This window comes from Nannospalax galili, unplaced genomic scaffold (assembly GCF_000622305.1).
Source record: "Nannospalax galili isolate Female #2095 unplaced genomic scaffold, S.galili_v1.0 scaffold990, whole genome shotgun sequence".
NCBI classification, from domain to species: domain Eukaryota; kingdom Metazoa; phylum Chordata; class Mammalia; order Rodentia; family Spalacidae; genus Nannospalax; species Nannospalax galili.
Window position 1 is genome coordinate 235,558 of NW_008328087.1, and position 19,913 is coordinate 255,470.

Consider the following 19,913-nt stretch of genomic DNA (forward strand, 5'->3'; position numbering starts at 1 on the left):
GCTTACAGGTTTTTAAATTATTCCATTTTAATGGTCTGGATCTTTTGGGTGTCTGTTGTGATGTTTCCACTTTCATTTCTGATTTTGTTGATTTGGAGGTGCTCTTTCTTTTGGTTAACTGGGCTAGCTGTCTGTCAATTTTGTTTGTCTTTTCAGAGAACCAACTCTTGGTCTGGTTGATTCTTTGTATTGTTTTCTTTGTTTCAATTCCATTTCATTAATTTTTGCCCTGATTTTTGTTATTTCTTCTTGTCTGTTGGGTTTGGATTTCATTTGTTGTTGCTTTTCAAGTGTGTTCAGTTGCAGTGTTACGTCATTTATTTGTGTTCTTTCTGATTTTTTGATGTAGGCATTTAGAGCTGTTAACTTCCCTCTAAGGACAGCTTTCAGTGTGTCCCAGAGGTTTTGTTGTGTTGTATTGTCCATTTCTTTTAATTCCAGGAATACTTTTATTTGTTTCTTAATTTCTCTTTTGACCCATTCATGACTCAGGAATTTATTGTTTAATCTCCGTGTGTTCATGTGGTGATTAGGGCTTCTTCCGCTGTTGGTTGTAAGCTTTATTGCATTGTGGTCTGGTAGAATGCATGAAATTATTTCAATCTTCATGTATTTGTTGAGGTTTGTTTTGTGCCCCAGTATATGGTCGATTTTGGAGAAGGTTCCATCCGGTGCTGATTAGAAAGTATGTCCTTTGGTGCTTTGTTGGAGTACTTCGTAGATGTCTGTTAAGTCCGTTTGATATATGGTATTGTTTAATTCACGTGTTTCTCTGTTAAGTCTCTGTCTTGTTGACCTATCTAGTGGAGACAGTGGGGTATTGAAGTCCCCTACTATTAATGAGTTGGATCTTAGTCTGGATCTTAAAGTCCTGTATTATTGTTTTTATGAAATTGGGTGTTCCAGAGTTTGGTGACTATATGTTCACGATTGTAATATCTTCTTGATTTATTGTTCCTTTGATCAGAATGAAGTGGCCCTCCTTATCTCTTCTAATTAGTTTTAGTTTAAAGTCTATTTTGTCAGATACTAGAATTGCTATGCCTACTTTTTTCTTAGTACTATTTGCTTGGTGTATTTTTTTCAATCCTTTCACTTTAAGATGGGGTCTGTACTTGAAAGTGAGGTGAGTTTCTTGCAGACAACAAAAAGATGAGTTTTGTTTCTTAATCCATTCACCTAGTCTGTGTCTTTTGACCAGGGACTTCAGTCCGTTAATATTTAAAGTTATTAATGAAAGATGTTTATTGAATCCTGTCATTTTTATTTCTGTTTACATTCTTGATATAGCTGTAGTTTTCCACAGTTATACCTTCATTGAATTTTTTTCCGCAACCCCCAAGTTATAGTTGTTTCTTTCTTCAGCTCTTTGTATTGCTTCCAGAACTCTCTGAAGGGCTGGTTTTGTGGACATGAATTCCTTCAGCCTATTTATGTCATGGAAGATTTTTCTTTCCCCTTCGACTATAGTAGACATTTTGGCTGGGTATACTATTCTGGGTTGGCATCTGTGGTCATTTAAAACTGGAAATGCTTTCGACCAGACTCTTCTGGCTTTCATAGTTTGTACTGAAAAGTCAGTTGTAATCCTAATGGGTTTTCTTTATATGTGGCTTGTTGTTTCTCTTTTGCAGCTTTCAGCATTGTCTCTTTGTTTTGTATGTTTAGTGTTTTTAATATGATGTGCCATGGAGCATTTCTTTTCTGGTCCTGTCTGTTTGGTGTTCTATATGCTTCTTGTATTTGTATGGGCATGTCTTTCTTTAATTTCTGGGAAATTTTCTTCCACGATTCTGTTGTAGATCTTTTCCATGCCGTTAATTTCTGATTCTTTTCCTCCCTGTATGCCTATGATTCGTAAGTTTGGCCTTTTCATGGTGTCACACAATTCCTGCATATTCCATTCTTGTGATTTATTAAATTTTTCATAATCTTTGCTTTAGTGGTCTAGTTCGTGCACTTTATCTTCCAGTCTTGATACTCTCTTTTCCATTTCATTCATTCTATTGGTCAGACTTTCTCCTGTCATTTCTAATTGGCTTACTGAGTGTTTCACTTCCTTCTTCATTTCAGCCTTAGTAATCTTCAATATTTCTAGGTCTCTTCTGAATTCATTCAGAAGTTTATTCCTATCTTCCTTCAGTTCTTTGATTTGTTTGTGTGTTCTTTAAATTCACTGAATTCTTTTATCATGTTTATAATTGTTCTTTTGAGTTCCATGTCCTGCATTATCTCTAGGGGGTTCTCATTGTACTCCTCTAGAGGACTATTGGTATTTGGTGGGGATATGTTATTTTGGTTTTTCATGTCATTATTTTTCCTCTGTGATTTTGACATGTGAATTTCTTTTGTAGTTTCTGATTCTTGTGTGAGACTCAAGCCCTCAAGTTTAGGTGTGCTTCTTTTTGTAAACTTTATGTGTTTTTGTTCACTTTTTGGGCATGAAAAGCTGGTTCATCTAAGCTTTGGGTTCTCTCTTTTGATTTTATATTGGAGTGGCCAGATTACTTTTGTCTTCAGGATTTCCCACAGAGGCCCAAGTCAGATGAATATCAGATGCTCCCAGGGTTTCTCCTAAGGTCTGTATCCCTCCAGGAAATACTTTAGCCTCAAGAATTTGGGGATGGAATGCCTTTGGGGCAGGTCTCAGGAAAGATGCTGGTCTAGAGCAGCTGATGGCTGTGTCACCGAGAGATGCAAAGGGAGATTGGGGTGGGAAGAGTCCCCAAGGGCTCCTGGGGATTGCACTGAGGAACTGGATTGGCCTGGATGTAAAGAACCAAGAAGTGGAAAGGTCAGCCCCGGTGTCCAGGAAAGAGGCTGGCCAGTTGTGCAGCCCAGGGAAGTAGAGGGATGTGGGGGTGGGACCATGGCCAGAGAGCTCCTGGGGAACCCAGAAGGAACTGAGTTGGTCTCGATATAAAGGATCGGGAAGCATTGGTGATTCCCCAGGTGTCTTGGGCGCCAAGACAAGGAATTGCACAGGTCCCAGGCTCAGAGGAGAGATGGGCAGGGGAGATGGGAGGGTGAGTGACCCTGGAGAGGCCTAATGGTTGTGCAGGCCCAGGGAAGTAGAGGGAGGTGAGGGTGGGGCCAGGCCCAGAGTCGAATTGAATTTCTTATAGACAACTTGTATTTCTTTTAAATTTGTTTTGTCTTTTAGTTGGTAAGTTAGTTTGTTGGAACCACTTATATTTGACTTTACTGGTATGAATGGATTGAAATGTGCTGGCATATATTCTGTTTCTTTTCTCTGTTCTCGTTCTAATATTATTCTTTGCCTCTCTATGCAGTACCTGAATGTAAATTTAGGTGTAATGATTTCAGTTATCTTTATATTGTTGCCTCCTTGTGATTGATTTATGGATTATAGTATCTGTTCTTAAATTATCAATCATTCTACTGTATCAAAATTTTGCTATTCTAAGTAGAAATGTACTTAGCATGATTTAAGCATTTTCCTTTTCACTTCCTTATAATATTGTCTTAAATGTTACTGTTTATGCATAATAGCCCTCCTTCTTTGGAACATAATTTGTAAAACTGAAGAAGAGAAACACTGCCCATTATATTTAGTCCATAGCCTCTCACCTTCACCCTTGGCCTTTTCATTTTAATATCGTAAGTTTTGTTTTGTGATTCTCTTCATTTTGCTTCATCTGAGAATGTCTTTACATTCATTCCTGAAGGATGTTTATACTGAGTACATATTCCTGGGTTTACAAGTCTTTTCTTTTAATACTTGAAAAATGTTTGTCACGTCCTTCTGGCTTGTATGATTTCTGACGAAAAATACACCACCATTCAAATAATTGTTCTCCTATAGGCTTGTATGGCTCAATCTGCACACTTGGTTAATACTTTTTTTCCACGTTTATATTGGTGTGTTTATTTCAGACATAGTATTTTAAAATATGATTTCTTCACCAAGAATAATTGAAACATTCATTTCACAAATTAAAAATTGCCAGTGGTGCATGCCTTTAATCCCAGCACTCAAGAGGCAGAGGCAGGCAGATCTCTGTGAGATCAAGGCCAATCTGGTCTATATAGGGAGTTGCAGGTGATCTGGAGCTACAGGGAGACCCTGTCTCCAAAAACATCAACATATTGCATTCTCATAACAGTCATTGTCAGAATAGCTGTTAAAATATGCCATTCTTTAGACTGTTGAGGATACAATAGTAAGAAAGGATCACCTATTCTCTCTCTCTCTCTCTCTCTCTCTCTCTCTCTCTCTCTCTCTTCCCCCCCTCTCCCTCTCCCTGTCTCCCTGCCTCCCTGCCTCCCTGTCTCCCTGTCTCCCTGTCTCCCTGTCTCTCTCACTGGATTGAATTCATGGCCTTGTGCATACCAGTCAGCTTTTCTACTACTATGTAATATTCTCAGGACTGAAATTTCCTTTTTTAAGTTAAAAAAAAATTATTTTCCTTAACCTCCCTGTTTCCTTTCCATTATCCTGGTTCCTATAGTTATGTCTGGTTGCATACTTATTTATCAGAGTCTGGTTCTAGGATCCACATATGAGGGAGAACATGTGTCGATTTTTTTTCTGAGTCTGAGTTACTTCACTTAGTATAACAGTTTGTAGTTCCATCCATTTATCTGCAAACTTCATGATTTCATCTTTCTTTACTGCTGAATAAAACTCCATAGTATAAACGAACCACATTTTCATTATCCACTTGTCAGTTGAGGCACACAGGTTGCTTCCATCTCTTAGCTGTCCTGGAAAGAGCAGCAACAAATACGGATGTACAAGTGTCTGTGCAATAGGATGAGCTCTTTGGGTGTATGCCAAGGAGTGGTATAACTGGGTCAAATGGTAGGTTCGTTTGTAGTTTTTTAAGAGTTCTCCACATTGCTTTCCATAGGGGTTGAACCAGTTTGCAGTCCCACCAGCAGTGGATGAGTGTTCCCCTTTCCCCACACCCTCTCCAACATTTGGTGTCATTTGTTCTCTTGATCTTAGCCAGTCTGACTGGGGTAAGATGAAATCTTAAAGTGGTTTTAATTTGAATTTCCCTAATTGGTAGTGATGTTGAACACCTTTTAAGATGCTTCTTAGCCATCTTTAATTCTTCTTTTGAAAACTCTCTTTTCGGCTCCTTAGCCAGTCTTTTAATTGGGTTACTTCCTTTCTTGATTCTTTGATTTTTGAGTTCATTATATATTCTGGGTGTTAAACCTCTGTCAGATGAGTCGCTGGTGAAGATTTTATTCCATTCTGTGGGTTTTCTCTTCATTTCTGTGGTTTCTTCTTTTGATGTACAGAAGCTTTTTAGTTTAATGAGCTCCCATTTGTTGATCCTTGACCTTGTTTCCCGAGCAATTGATGTCCTGTTTAGAAAATCCTTTCCTACACCTATATCTTGTAGGTTATTGCCAATGCTTTCTTCTAAGAGTTTCAGAGTTTCCGGCTTCACATTAAGGGCTTTGATCCATTTGGAACTGACTTTTGTGCAGGGTGAAAGATAGGGATTTAGTTTCATTCTTCTACAGGTGGAGATCCAGTTTTGCCAGCACCATTTTCTGAACATGCTCTTTTTTCTCCAGTGAATGCTCTTTGCCCCTTTGTCAAATAGCAGGTGGCTGAAATTGCATGTACTCATATTTGGATCTTTAATTTTATTCCATTGATCTATGGGTCTATTTTTGTGTCAGTACCATGTTGTTTTTATGACTATAGCTCTGTAATACAGTTTAAAATCTGGTATAGTAATCCTCCCAGTGTTGCTCTTAGTGGTCAGGGTGGCTTTGGCCATCTGAGGTCTTTGGTGCTTCCATATGAATCTTAGGATGGTTTTTTCCAACTCTGAAGAATGTCATAGGGATTTTGATTGGCATTGCATTGAATCTATAAATGGCTTTTGGTAGGATGGTCATTTTTGCAATATTAATTCTTCCAATCAATGAGCAATGCAGGTCCTTCCATCTTCTAATGTCTTCCTCAATATCTTTCTTTAAAGATTTAAAATTTTCATTGTAGAGGTCTTTAATGTCTTTGGTCACCTTTATGCCAAGATTTTTTTTTTTTTTTTTCGCAGCTATTGTGAAAGGGAGTGTTTTCATGTACTCTTATTCTGATTGCTTGTTATTGGTATATAGAAAGGCTACAGACTTCTGTAGATTAACTTTGTAACTTGCCACTTTACTGAAAGTGTTCATCATTTCTAGGAGTTTTCTGGTAGAATTTTTGGCATCTCTTAGATATAATATCATCTGTAAAATGGGATAATTTGAGCTCTTCTTTTCCAATTATTAACTCCTTTAATTTCCTTCTCTTGTCTTGTTGCTCTTGAAAGACTTTCAAGCACTATGTTAAAAAGGAGTGGAGATTGTGGACAGCTTTGTATAGTTCCTGATTTCAACGGGAATGCTTCCAGTTTTTCTCCATTTAGAATGATGTTAGCTGTGGGTTTGTTGTATATAGCTTTAATTATGTTGCTGTATGTTCCCTCCAGTCCAATTCCCTCTACGACTTTGAACATAAATGCATGTTGAATTTTGTCAAAGGCCTTCTTTGCATCTATTGAGATGAACGTGTGTTTCTTTGAGTCCATTCATACGATTTATGATGTTTATTGACTTATGTATAATGACCCATCCCTCCATCTTGGGGATATAATTGACTTGATCATGGTGGATGATCTTTTTGATGTATGTCTTTATGTGGTTTGTAAGTATTTTGTTGAGAATTTTTGCATCTATGCTCATTAAGGATATGGATCTGTAGTTTTCTTTTTTGGTTGTATCTGTGCCTGGCTTTGGTATTAGAGTGATGCTGGCTTTATAGAAGGAATTTGGAAGTTCTGCCTCCATTTCTATCTTTTTGAATAAATTAAGTAGTATTGGATGTAGATCTTCTTTAAATGTCTGGTAGAATTCTGCTGTCAATCCATCCGGTCCTGGGCTTTTTTTCCGTCGGGAGGTTTTGTATTACTGTTTCAATTTCCTTATGTGTTAATGGGTCTGTTTAAGCTGTTGATCGCCTCTTGGTTTAGTTTTGGTGGTTCCCATACTTTTAGATACCTGTCCATTTCTTTTAGGTTGTGAAATTTGGTAGTATATAGGTTTTTAAAGTATTCCCTTTAATATTCTGAATCTTTTTGTTGCTGATTGTGATGTTTCTGATTTTGTTGATTTGGAGGTGCTCTTTCTTTCTTTTGGTTAACTGGGCTAGGGGGTCTGTCAATCTTTTTTATCTTTTCAAAGAACCAGCTCTTGGTTTTGTTGATTCTTTGTGTTGTTTTCTTTGTTTCTATTTCATTAATTTCTGCTCTGATTTTTGTTATTTCTTCTTGTCTGCTGGGTTTGGGTTTAATTGTTGTTGCTTTTCAAGTGTCTTGAGTTGCAATGTTGTCATTTATTTGTGTACTTTCTGATTTTTTAATGAATGCACTTAGATCTATAAACTTCCCTCTAAGGACTGCTTTCAGCATGTCTCAGAGGTTTTGTTGTGTTGTATTGTCCTTTTCATTTAGTTCCAAGAATACTTTCTTAATTTCTCCTTTGACCCATTCATCATTCAGGTGTGTTTTTTAATGTCCATGTGTTCATGTATTTGCTAGGGTTTCTCCTGATGTTGAATATAAGCTTATTGCATTGTGGTGTGATAAAATGCATGGAATTATTTTAGTCTACTTGTATTTATTGAGGCTTGTTTTTTGCCCCAGTATATGGTCGATTTTGGAGAAGGTTCCTTGTGGCACTGCATAGGATGTATATTCTTGGGTGCTTGGGTGGAATATTTGGTAGGTGTCTGTTGGGCCCATTTGATTTATGGCATTGTTTAATTCAGGTGTCTGTTAATTCTCTGTCCTGTTGACCCATCTAATGGAGACAATGGGGTATTGAAGTCTCCAACTCTTAATGAGTTGGGATTAATGTGGGGCTTAAACTCCTGTTGTACTGTTTTTATGAAGTTGGATGCACCAAAATTTTGTGAATGTATGTTCATGATTGTAATATCTTCTTGGTCAATTGTTCCTTTGCTTAAAATGAAGTGGCCCTCTTTATCTCTTCTGATTAGTTTTTGTTTGAAGTCTATTTTGTTAATATTAGCATTACAGCACCCGCTTTTTTCTTAGTACCATTCCTTGGTATATTTTTTTCTATCCTTTCCCCTTAAGGTAGTGCCTGTCCTTGAAAGTGAGGTGAGTTTCTTGAAGACAACAAAATGATGTGTTATGTTTCTTAATCCATTCAACTAGTCTGTATCTTTTGACTGGGGAGTTCAGTCCATTGATATTTAAAGTTATTAATGAAAGATGTGTACTCATTCCTGTTGTTTTTATTCCTGTTCACATTCTTGGTGTAGCTGTGCCTTTCCATGGTTATACCTTCATTAAGCTTCTTTCTGTAACTCCTTGTTTGTAGTCGTTCCTTTCTTCACCTCTGTATTGCCTCAAGAATGCTCTGAAGGGCTAGTTTTGTGGACTTGAATTCTTTTAGCCTGTTTATATCATGGATGATTCTTTTGACTATAATAGACATTTTTGGCTGGGTAAAATAATCTGGGTTGGCATCTGTGGTCATTTAGAACTGGGAATACTTTAGTCCAGCCTCTTCTGTCTTTCATAGTTTGCACAGGAAAGTCAGCTGTAATTCTGAAGATGGGTTTTCTTTTATATGTAATTTGTTGTTTTTCTTTTGCAGCTTTCAGTATTCTCTCTTTGTTCTGTACGTTTAGTATTTTTACTATGATGTGCTATGGAGCGTTTCTTTTCTGGTCCTGTCTGTTTGGTGTTGTATGTGCTTTCTTGTATTTTTATGGGCATGTCTTTAATTTTGGGAAATTTTCTTCTAAGTCCTGTTGAAGATCTGGTCCATATAATTATCCTGATAGTCTTCTCCTTCCTGTATGCCTATGATTTGTAAGTTTGGTCTTTTTATGGTGTCTCGTAATTCCTGCATAATCCATTCTTGTGTTTTCTTAAATTTTTCATAATCTTCTCTTGAATGGTCTAATTTGTCCATTTTATCTTCCATTCTTGATATTCTGTTTTCCATTTCATTAATCTATTGGTGAGGCTTTCTCCTGTCGTTTCTGATTGGCTTATTGAGTCTTTCACTTCCTTCTTCATTTCAGCCTGATTATTCTTCAATATTTCTAACTCTTTTCTGAATTCATTCAGTAGTTTATCCCTATCTTCTTTGAGTTCTTTGATTTATTTGTTTTTGTCCTCTTTAAATTCACTGAATTCTTTTATTATGTTTATAATTGTTCTTTTGGAGTACATGTCCTCTGTTATCTCTAGGATGTTCTCATTGTACTCCTCTACAGGACTGTTGGTACATATGTTATTTGGGATTTTCATGTTGTTATTTTTTCACTGTGACTTTGACAAGTGGATTTCTTTTGTAGTTTCTGATTCTTGTTTGAGACCCAAGCCTTCTGTTGCTGTGTTTAGGTCTGCTTATTTTTTTAAAAACTTTCTGTTCCTTTGTGGCTTACTTGTTGTGCATGAAAAAGCTGGTTAGTCTAGGCTTCAGGTTTACTCTTGATTTTATATTGGAGGGGCCAAATTGATTTCATCTTCTTGCTCAGGAGTTCCCATAGAGGCCCAAGTTGGGTGAGGATCAGATGCTCTCAAGCTTTCTCTTAAGGACTGCATTCTTCCACCAAAGATGCTGGCCCCAGGAAACTGGGGACTGGGCTGCTCAGAGATGCCAAAGGATGTGCGGACGGAAGGAGGTCCTGTGGGCTCCTGGGGACTAGAAGGAGGAATTGGATTGGTCTGGATGTAAAGGATCGGGAAGCCGTGGGGAGTCTGGGCCAAGAGTCAGTCCAGAGGTCTGGGTTGCCAAGATAAGAAATTGGCCAGTGCCCCTGCTAGGAGGAGAGATGGGTTGGGGAACTTGGAGGGTGAACTTGGAGTCATGGCACAGTGGGTGCTGCCAAACTTCCCCAAGGAAAGCTGCTGGCCCTAGAAGGCTGGGTGGCTGGGCCGCCCAGAGATGCAAAGGGAGGTGGGGATGGAAAGAGGCCCTATGGGCTCCTGGGGACTAGAGGGAGGGATTGGGTTGGTTCGTATGTAAAGGACCAGGAAGCAGTGGGGAGTCTGGGCCAAGAGGTCATGACGTCCAGAGGTCTGGGGTGCCAAGACAAGAAATGTGCCAGTGCCCCTGCTAGGAGGAGAGATAGGGTGGGGGAACTTGGAGGGTGAATGAGGCTGGGGGATTCAAGGCACAGTGGGTGCCGCCAGCCTTACCCAGGAAAGCTGCTGCCTCCAGGAAGGCAATAATACTTTTTTTAACATTTAGTTTTCAGAAATGTAGTTACATGTTTATGCATAGATTTCCTTGAGTTTTTTTCTTTAGATTTTGCTCAACTTTTTGTCCTTAGAGGTATATTTTTTAAGATTATCACTGAATTTTGGAAAATGTTAACCATAATCTCTTCAAATACATTTTGGACTCTGCATTTTTCTCTGTTTTGGGTCTGTTCAGAACTAAATGATAAGGCCTAGCATGGTAGCGCACACCTTTGATCCCAGTTCTCCAAGAGGCAGGCAGGCAGGCAGATCTCAGATTGAGGCCAGCCAGTTGGGGCTACAGGGAGATTCTAGACCAGTTGGGGCTACAGGGAGATTCTGTCTTAAAACAAAAAAACAAAACAATGAACCAAGTGTTAGATACTTTGTTTTTATGCAGCTTCCTGAGCTGCTGTTGAGTATTAAGTTTTAGAAACTTTTTTTTTCAATTTAGATAATTTCTACTAATCTTTCTTTAATTTCACTGAACCTTCTATAACCTCCATTCTTGTATTGGCCAATCTTTTGAGTTTTATGTTTTTCATTTGTTATTATTTTTCATTTGTAAAAATTTCAAATTATTTAAATTTTTATTTTATTTTATGTGTATGACTGTATTGTCTGTGTGTATGTAAGGGTACCCATGTCATGCAATGCCCATGATGGTCAGAAAAGGGCGTCAGATCCAGAACCTGGAGTTAAAGATGGTTGTTAGTTGCCATGTGGTTGCTGGGAATCAAAGCTGGGTCCTCTGCAAGAGGAGGCAGTTGCTTTTAATCACTGAGCCCTCTCTCCAGCCCCTAAATTATTTCTTTATGTCTTTTATTCTGAGACTTTCCCCCTAATATTTTATCTTGAATGTACAGAATTTTTGTTGGAGCTTTTTTCCTTTTATTGAGCTACTTTTTAAGTCTTACCAGATTATTCAACAGGGTATTATCTCTGTGTTGCTCCTGTTATTGTCTCTTCTTTTTAGAATTGATATTTTCTTAGTAATTGGTATGGTGAGTAATTATGTCGTGAACATTTTAAGAAGCTGATTTCTATAAAAATCTTCTGTCTTAATAGTAGCCCGTTTCGTTCAGAATGCATATCCTGATCCATTTTTGTTGCTTTATGTTCATTCAGTTTTCAGCACATTGTTCAGTGGTACTCTGGTCTGCCTTGCTTGTGTGCAATCCTAAGAATAGTCTGAAACAGGAATAGGCACTATCCTGTATAACACAGGTTAGTTCTCAAAGCATGTGTTTTGATTCTGTTTGTGTTCATGAATGAACTACCAGGAATTACTCCTGGGAATACTACACAGATTGAAAGAATCCCATTCTGCCTTCTGTTCCTCTGCTGCATATCCTTTCTTGTCAGGAGGGATGATATATCATCTTTTTACTAATACTTGCTTAGTCCAGGACAAGAGATGAGTACTAGAACTCTTCCTCACAGCATAGTTTTGCATGAGTGGAAACAGGAGGGAGGAGCCACCACTTTCTACCTGAAATTTGCTCTGTGTAGGTTAGGGTCAACACGCCTTAGCCTACTGAGCTCACATGAAATGGAATGCATGGTGCTTCTTATATTCAAGTTAACGCAAAGCTGGATGATTGGCAGACTTGCACTCCACAGTTTTTGTGGCCTCTTTGCCAGTGGAAGGGGTGTTGGGACCTGACTTCTTTTGGGTTCAAGTATAATCTAGCAGGTGTCATACTCCAGTGCCTCTACTCTGTATAGTCCTTTCAAAAATGTATAGGTGTTTTTCCTGCACTTACATAAGTACACATATGTCATTAAAATGCCCACAAAGGCCAGAAGAGGGTGTTGAATTCCTTAGAACTGGAGATATATACCAGTGTTAGTAGCTATGTGGGTGCTAGGAACTCAGCCTGGGTTCTCTGTAAGAATAGCCAGCTCTTAATTGCTGAGCCATCTTTCCAGCCCCTCTTCATAGTCTTTTGACCAGAAAGAACTTTTCTTGGAGCATTTCTTTATTGCTGCCTGATAGTGTTTTGGTTGTTGGCTTTTTTTTTTTTTTTTTTTTTTTATTGTCCAGGCTAGGATATACGGGAAATTAAACAAACAACAAACAAAAACAAAATAAACTAAAACAACAGAAAAAGCAAGGTAATTCATTACCAGGTAATCCTAAATTCTCATGGTCCCTAGTCTGTTGACTTTTCTCTACTTTTCAGTCTTCTGCTAGTTTATGATTTTTATCCCAAGTTTTAGGTTGTGATTAGTAAGAGAAGCAGAATACATAATGAGCTATCTTGTCTGGAACCTGGTGTGCTTATTGTAATTCAACACCTAATATTGTAAAACTTTTACATCTACACTTAAAATAGGGTAAAAGAAAATATTTAGCGCATATGGCTTACCAAGTTTTAAAAATATTAATACATAAGATCTTTATAGTTTTTATATTGACTTTTTCCCCAAAGAGTCTACATATTTATTACCAAACCAATCGATTTACTCATACAAAGCAGATAAAATATGCAAATCCAGGGCTGGAGAGATGGCTCAGCGGTTGGGAGCACTGACTGCTCTTACAGAGGACCTGGGTTTGATTTCCAGCACTGACATGGTGGCTATGAACCGTTCTTAACTCCCATTCCAGAGGAATCCGAAGCTGCCTTCTGACTTCTGCAGCATTGCACGACACGGGTGCACTCACATGCATGCAGACAGTACACTCGTACACATGAAATAAAAATAATAAATAAAATATTTTAAAAAAGCAAATCAGGTTCCTAATATGATCAGATCTCTAGGTTAAAAACTTTCAGTTCCATTTGGTAGGCCTAATGATGACCATGATACAGCTTAAACAGTCAGTCGTGCCATCTTCTGTGAATCCTCACAGACCCAGATTGGCTCTCCTCCAGTGTCTTCTCTTAGAGTTGTACATGATTTTGTTAATCTGTTTTAATCTGAATCTCCTGGGGAATAGGACGATTTTTTGCTTTTGTTAAAGAAGAGCATATTGACTTTAAAAAAAAAATAAAATGAAGTCTCCCTATATGGAACTCAGACTGGCCTTGAACTCATGGTCTTTCTGGCTCAGCCTCTCAAGTGCTGGGATAACAGATGTGTTTTAGCACATCTGGCCCAAGGATAAATCCTTTTTTTCTTCCTTTTTTTATTAACTTAAATTTATTGTGAGAAAGAAGAGCTGTGTTATGACATCCTCATATGTATATAATGTACTTCAATAGTAGTCATCCTCCTGTAACCCCCTCTTGCCTTCACTCTCCCCTTCTTCTACATGTACATCAGTAGTCTAGTGCTTTTTCATTCCTGTCCTCATTCCAGCCCTCCTCCTAGCTAGATATAATGTGAATATTTTAGAGCAAGGAAAAAACACATTTACTTTTATCCAATTTGCATAAACATAATAGTTCCTATATGTAATGGTTTAAAAATCATAAACAGTGACTTGGATTGAAGTTGGCAAGCTATAGACCAATGGTTGAATCTAAGTTTTTGTTATTGATTTATGTTATGTGTGTTTTACCTGCATATATGTCTATGTACCATGTGCATAGAGTGCCCACGGAGGCCAGTAGAAGATGTTAGATCCCTTGGAACTGGAGTTAGAGACTGTTGGTAACCACCATGTAGGTACTGGGAACTGAACCCAGGTCTTCTGCAAGAGCAGCTAGTGGTTTTAACTGTTGAGCCGTCTCTAGCCTGAGGCTTTAAAAAAAAAAATTAAATACAAAATTTAGTGGAACACAGCTCCTATTCATTGATGAATCTCCTCCTGCTTTTATACTAAAGTTACACACTTGAATACCTGGAATTGAGACCAATAGCTTATAAAGCCTTAGCAATTTAATTATCTGTCCTTTTACAAGAAGAGTTTATTGGCTTTCATTGTGGTTTGGAACCTTTGTGTTGAATATCTGGTTTGTAGCTGATTGGGCTTTTGGGAGGTGATAGAACTTCCAGGATGAGGGACCTTGTAGAAGAAAGTTAGATCATTGATGGAATGCCGTAGAATGGGGTTATTGGCATATTAGTCCCTTCTTGTCTTCGCTTCCTGGCCACCATAATCTAAACAGCCTTGTTCCTCTACACACACTAGAAAATCTAAAAAATTAGAATTTTCAGAAAATATGTATACTGGAATTTCTTAAATACAGAAAACACTATCTTTTAGCTGTGTATATTTCCAGTCATTCACTGTTTTTAGTAAATGTGCTTCATGTTTTGAAGGGGTGTGAGTTAATGGGAGATAGATTTTTTTTTTTTCTGGTGTGCTGTCAAATAATGGTGTATGTATTTAATTGCAGCATTTTATTTACCACCATAAGTTCACACAGCAGTTTCAAATTTTAGACTATACAGCCCTTACCAAATTTTTGCGCATTGTTGCAGCAAGTCTCACCTTTTCACTGTTCTGTGCAAACCTAGCCCAGTCTTTATTCTGGGCAAAGCTTCCCCCTTTACCATATTCTATTTTGCCACTCCACCTATTAATTAAAGACCACACTAGTGTTGATTTTTCTCCGAAGTGTATTACCTTATGTCACCCACCTGAGGAATCAGTGTACTATCTTACCATTCCTTAGTTGTCACATGTGATTGATCTGGTTGTCTTAAACTGTAAACTTACATGGGTGAGGCTTGTATCCTATAAAATGCCCCCAGCAAGGGATTACCTTAGAGTTATCATTCACGCCAGGCAAGTGTTGTATCAGTGAACCCATCTTAAATGAAAAATTTTAAAAGTATGTATTTTGGGCCAGGTGTGTTGGTGCACTTCCTTAATCCCAGCTCTTGGGAGACAGAGGCAGTCAGATCTCTTGAGATCAAGACCTGCATAGTCTACACAGTGAGTTCTTGACCAGCTGGAGCTGCAAGGAAATTTTAGTAACTTTTTTGATTCTCTTAGACTATTAGGTAATTACTATAAGCAATAAAGACTATGCCACAAAATAAAAATTATTTATTTTAAACTTCAGATTGTTCAGGGAGAATTGATTCTTCTCACAAATAGTTTGCTTATCTTTTCAATCTTTGTGGATTCTTTCTGTCAGTTATTTTGCCAGTGAACTTTTTGTATGTGTGTGTGTGTGTGTGTATGTGTGTGTGCGCACGTGTGTGCTTGCATGCATGTGTGCAGATATGGAGGCCGGAAGTGAACCTCGGGTATTATTCCCCAGGAGATATCTACCTTGTTTTCTGAGACAGGTTCTGTGCAGGGACTTGGGGCTCACCGATTAAGCTAGGCTGGCTGACCAGCAAGCCTCAGAGATTCAGCCTCCCCAGCACTGGAATTCAGGTGTGCACCACCACACCCAGCTTTTTAATTGGCTGCTGGGGCTCAAACTTGGCTCCTTAGGCTTGTGTGACATGCACTTTACCACCTGAGCTATGTCCTCATTCCCCTTTGTACTTTTAAGAATTTTGTGCCATTAATCTTTCAGGTCCCTAAAGTATAGACATCATTGGAGATTGCTTTTTGTCACTGTTTTTCAGAGATTTTTCTCAGCTCTACCTGCATCAGAATCAACTAGTGTCCTTATTATAACTTTTTTCCCTGAACTACGTGCCTTTTTCCCCATACAGATTTTCTGTTCATTATATATTTTCACTCTACTATTCTACAGTCTTTTTGTTAATTTTGAAACCTTTCCTGTAATCTAAAGCTATCTGGTTATTGGTTTTAGGTAGAGCAGTTTCAGTGTATTTGCTAGCAGTATGGGCTGTGGTTATACTCTACCTAATTTATATCCTTGGTTGTGTCAATACTTCAAAGATTAAAAAGCTATTTGGTTAAACGTATTTCTGTGCCTCTGTTTCCTTTTGTAAAATTGGGAATAACTATTCCTCATAGGACTGTCACATATTAAATGAGCAAATATTTGTAAGTCCTTAGAATAGTGCTTGTGCTTAGAAAGAACTAAATTATTAGCCCCTATTATAATTTTGCTCACTTTTGAGCTCTCAAAATTTTGTGTCATAGTTGGATTTATTCTGTGAGTGATGTGCCTTACTAACTGTAGTTTGCACTGGATTTACATTATATGAGGGAATTTAGTAAATATTTACGATATCAAGTAGGAAAATGTCAAATTTCACCATGATTCTTTTGAAAGGTTATTTATTTACATAATATAAATTATAACCTAAGGCAATTTACTGCTCTCTGTATTGTTTCAGGAACTCTAATGCGTCACTGACTGACCAGCACCATTTTCCAGTTGGAGTGAGTTCTCAGAAATGGGCATAGTGCTTTTTGATCCAACATGTAAGAGATGGATGCTGCTCCATGCTGAGGACTTCTTCATGCTGACAGGTTTTTGACTGTGTAGGATCTTTGTCTCTTCACTTTTGAATCTGGATTGCTGATAAATAAAAGGAGTTCATGTAGTGTTTTGTCTAAGCTTGAGTCACCATGAGTAGTAGTTTAGGAAAAGAAAAAGACTCTAAAGAGAAAGATCCCAAAGTACCATCTGCCAAGGAAAGAGAAAAGGAGGCAAAAGCTTCTGGAGGTTTTGGGAAAGAAAGCAAAGAAAAAGAACCTAAAACCAAAGGTAAAGATGCCAAAGATGGAAAGAAGGATTCCAGTGCTGCCCAACCAGGGGTGGCTTTTTCAGTCGATAATACGATTAAACGGCCAAATCCAGCACCCGGTACTAGAAAAAAATCCAGCAATGCTGAGGTAATCAAGGAGCTTAACAAATGCCGGGAGGAGAACTCAATGCGCTTGGATTTATCCAAGAGATCTATACATATACTGCCACCGTCAATCAAAGAGTTGACTCAATTAACAGAACTTTATTTATACAGTAACAAATTGCAGTCCCTCCCAGCAGAGGTGGGCTGTCTAGTAAATCTCATGACATTGGCTCTCAGTGAAAATTCACTGACCAGTTTGCCTGACTCTCTTGATAACTTGAAGAAGCTGCGGATGCTTGATTTACGGCATAATAAACTGAGAGAAATCCCTTCAGTGGTGTATAGGCTAGATTCTCTCACTACTCTGTACCTTCGCTTTAATCGTATAACTACTGTGGAAAAGGAAGTCAGAAACCTGCCAAAACTCAGCACCCTCAGCATTCGAGAGAACAAAATCAAACAACTACCTGCTGAAATTGGTGAGATAATTTGCAACATCATTTGTTGTATTTATTGTGCTAAATAATTTTGTTGAGTTATTTTGTTGCCCTGTTTGAGCAGCACCTTTTCCATATCAGAAATTTCCGATTGCCTGAAAACATCTTGTTTCTAAATTTTCTCCTATTTACAATTTACTTAGTAGACATGACTTGAGATTATTGACTGACTAAGTGGGTTACAACTTTATCACACAACTTAACCTGCTTTAATTTTCACTGGGAAAAAATAAATTTGAAATTCATATTCACGAAAAAATATTTTGAAGGACACATTTCAAGTGGTTACCTTAACACCTATTTTTAAAAGTAGCTATATATTTATATCAGCTATATGGTCTCTACTTCCTCATTTCCACTTTCTCTATCTGAAAAGTGCTTGATTAAATTTACATCACATTCTACCTGATTTACTACTGATGGTTATCACAGCTTTATGAAAGAACACTGTCATAGGAAAAGGGAATTTTTTTTCCATTTTGAAAATACATGTCCATTAAAAATATAGGGACTGGGGGGCCTGGAGGGATGGCTCAGTGGTTCAGAGCATTGATTACTCATACAGAAGACCTGTGTTTGATTCCCAGCACCCACATGGCGGCTACAAACTGTCCTTAACTCCAGTTTCAGAGGAATCCAGTGCCCTCTTCCCCATGGCATTGCACGACACGGGTGCATTCACATACATGCAGGCAACACACTCATACACATAAAATAAAAATAATAAAAAAAATATAGGGACTGGAGAGGTGGCTGAGAGGTTAAGAACACTGGTTGCTCTTGCAGAAGACCCTAGATTCAGATCCCAGCACCCAGATGATGGCTCATGCCCATTCCTAACTCCAAGGGAACTGGCACCTTCTTCTGACCTTTGTGGCATTGCACACATGGGTACACTTACATATGCAGACAAAACACTCATAAAAATACAGTGTGACAGATGGGCACAGTGGTATGCTGCTATAATCCTAGCTATCCAGTAACCCATTACAAAAGGAGCACCTGAACCCAAGATTGGACATATGCCCGGGCAACATGGTAAGACCCTGTCTCAGAAACAGCAAAAGCAAACCAGAAAACCCCAAATACAGAGACAGAAGAAGAGAGACCTATAATATGTGCAATACAGCTGGCATTTTGATAGATTTCATTCTGTCTTTTATATAAAGCTAAAGTATAACTGAAACAAAGGAAAAACTTAAAAGGTATAGGTATAGCCTATAGGGGAAAAAAGGAATATAAGTGTGTAAACAAGTCACTAAAAAGAAATCAACTCCCTTGAACTTTTAATTATGGAATACATTTCTGATCCATTTGAAGAAAATATGTATGTATTCATTATCAGGGTTTTTCTTATTATTATTACTTGTTATGTATATGAGTATATTGCTTGCATGCATGTAAGTGCACCTGTGTCGTGCAATACCCACAGAGGTCAGAAGAGGGCATGATTCCCTAGAACTGAAATTACAGACGATTGTTAACTGCCTGGTGGTTGCTGGGAACCGAACCTGGGTTCTCTGCAAGAACAGTCCGTGCTCTTAACCACTGAGACATCTCTCCAAGCCTGTCCTTAGCAATTTTTTTTGAATTATTTATTTAATAGCCACACAGTCAGAAGAGGCATTTCATAACAACAGAATTGAAGTATTCAATAGAGATGCATCTCCTTCAAAATTGGCTGTAATTGAATTAATACAGATATAAAATTAAATGAGGTTTTAAACTTTAAAAAAGATCTCCATTTCACTATTAAAATACACAGTTTCATACAGAAAAATTCATTTTCAATACAGTTGACACTAAGATACACATGTATTTCGAATCTCTATATATCTGATTATTACTAGTCACAGTCGGTTACATTCTGAGCTCCTTGGCGTCTGAGCAAAGATATAAAGTCATCAGGTAGATTTCAATGGTAATATTTTTTCACATCTACTGATTATTAAGGAGCAAATTTTTGTGCTTTGAAGAATTCTTCTTTTTTTTTTTTTTAAATTCTTCCCAGGTAGCACCCTCCTGTAGCTTCCCTCCCCACACTAGAGCCCTTATACTCTGATATCCCTGCTACTGTCTGCTTTGTTGTTGGCACCCCCAGCCATTCCCAACTGCTTGTCCATCTGGTGAATCTAGTCAGCCTATCTAGAGGTCTTTGTTTTAGGAGGGTCAGCTGTTCCTCTTCTAGCGGTAATCAGTTGTCTCTATTCCTTTAGATAAGATTGGGGTCTGCTGTTCATTTTCCCAGTTCTGTGCTGGGTTACTATCTGGGAATCCCTTTGGCCACCCTGGCCATCAACTCAAAAGAAATTATCGCTTGTCTGGCATTGTTGCTTGTTATGTAGTCTTTAGCTATGCATACGGACCGGACTCTTATGAAATTATGTTGGCCCATTTAATCTTTGGTTATACTTTCCTTTTGGGTGTTTAAGGCCATACAGTTGGTCCAGATAAAACCAATTTATTTTTACTCTTAAGGTCATTTGAGGATCTGTTCCTCAGGGGTCACATGGGCTTGGGAGGAGCCCCTGGCTCC

The 19,913-nt window shown here is 38.1% G+C and overlaps 1 protein-coding gene across 3 annotated transcripts in view; it reads left to right on the forward strand.

Annotated features, from left to right (window-relative positions):
• Window positions 1–19,913, forward strand: part of Shoc2 (SHOC2 leucine rich repeat scaffold protein) — a 122,862-nt gene that overhangs the window by 43,582 nt on the left and 59,367 nt on the right. For all 3 annotated transcript variants that reach the window (XM_008845812.3, XM_008845897.3, XM_029569139.1), the window contains exon 2: window positions 16,422–17,359. In XM_008845812.3, coding sequence (XP_008844034.1) covers window positions 16,657–17,359 — 703 coding nt within the window. In that variant the 5' untranslated portion in view covers window positions 16,422–16,656. The remainder of the gene's footprint in view (window positions 1–16,421; window positions 17,360–19,913) is intronic.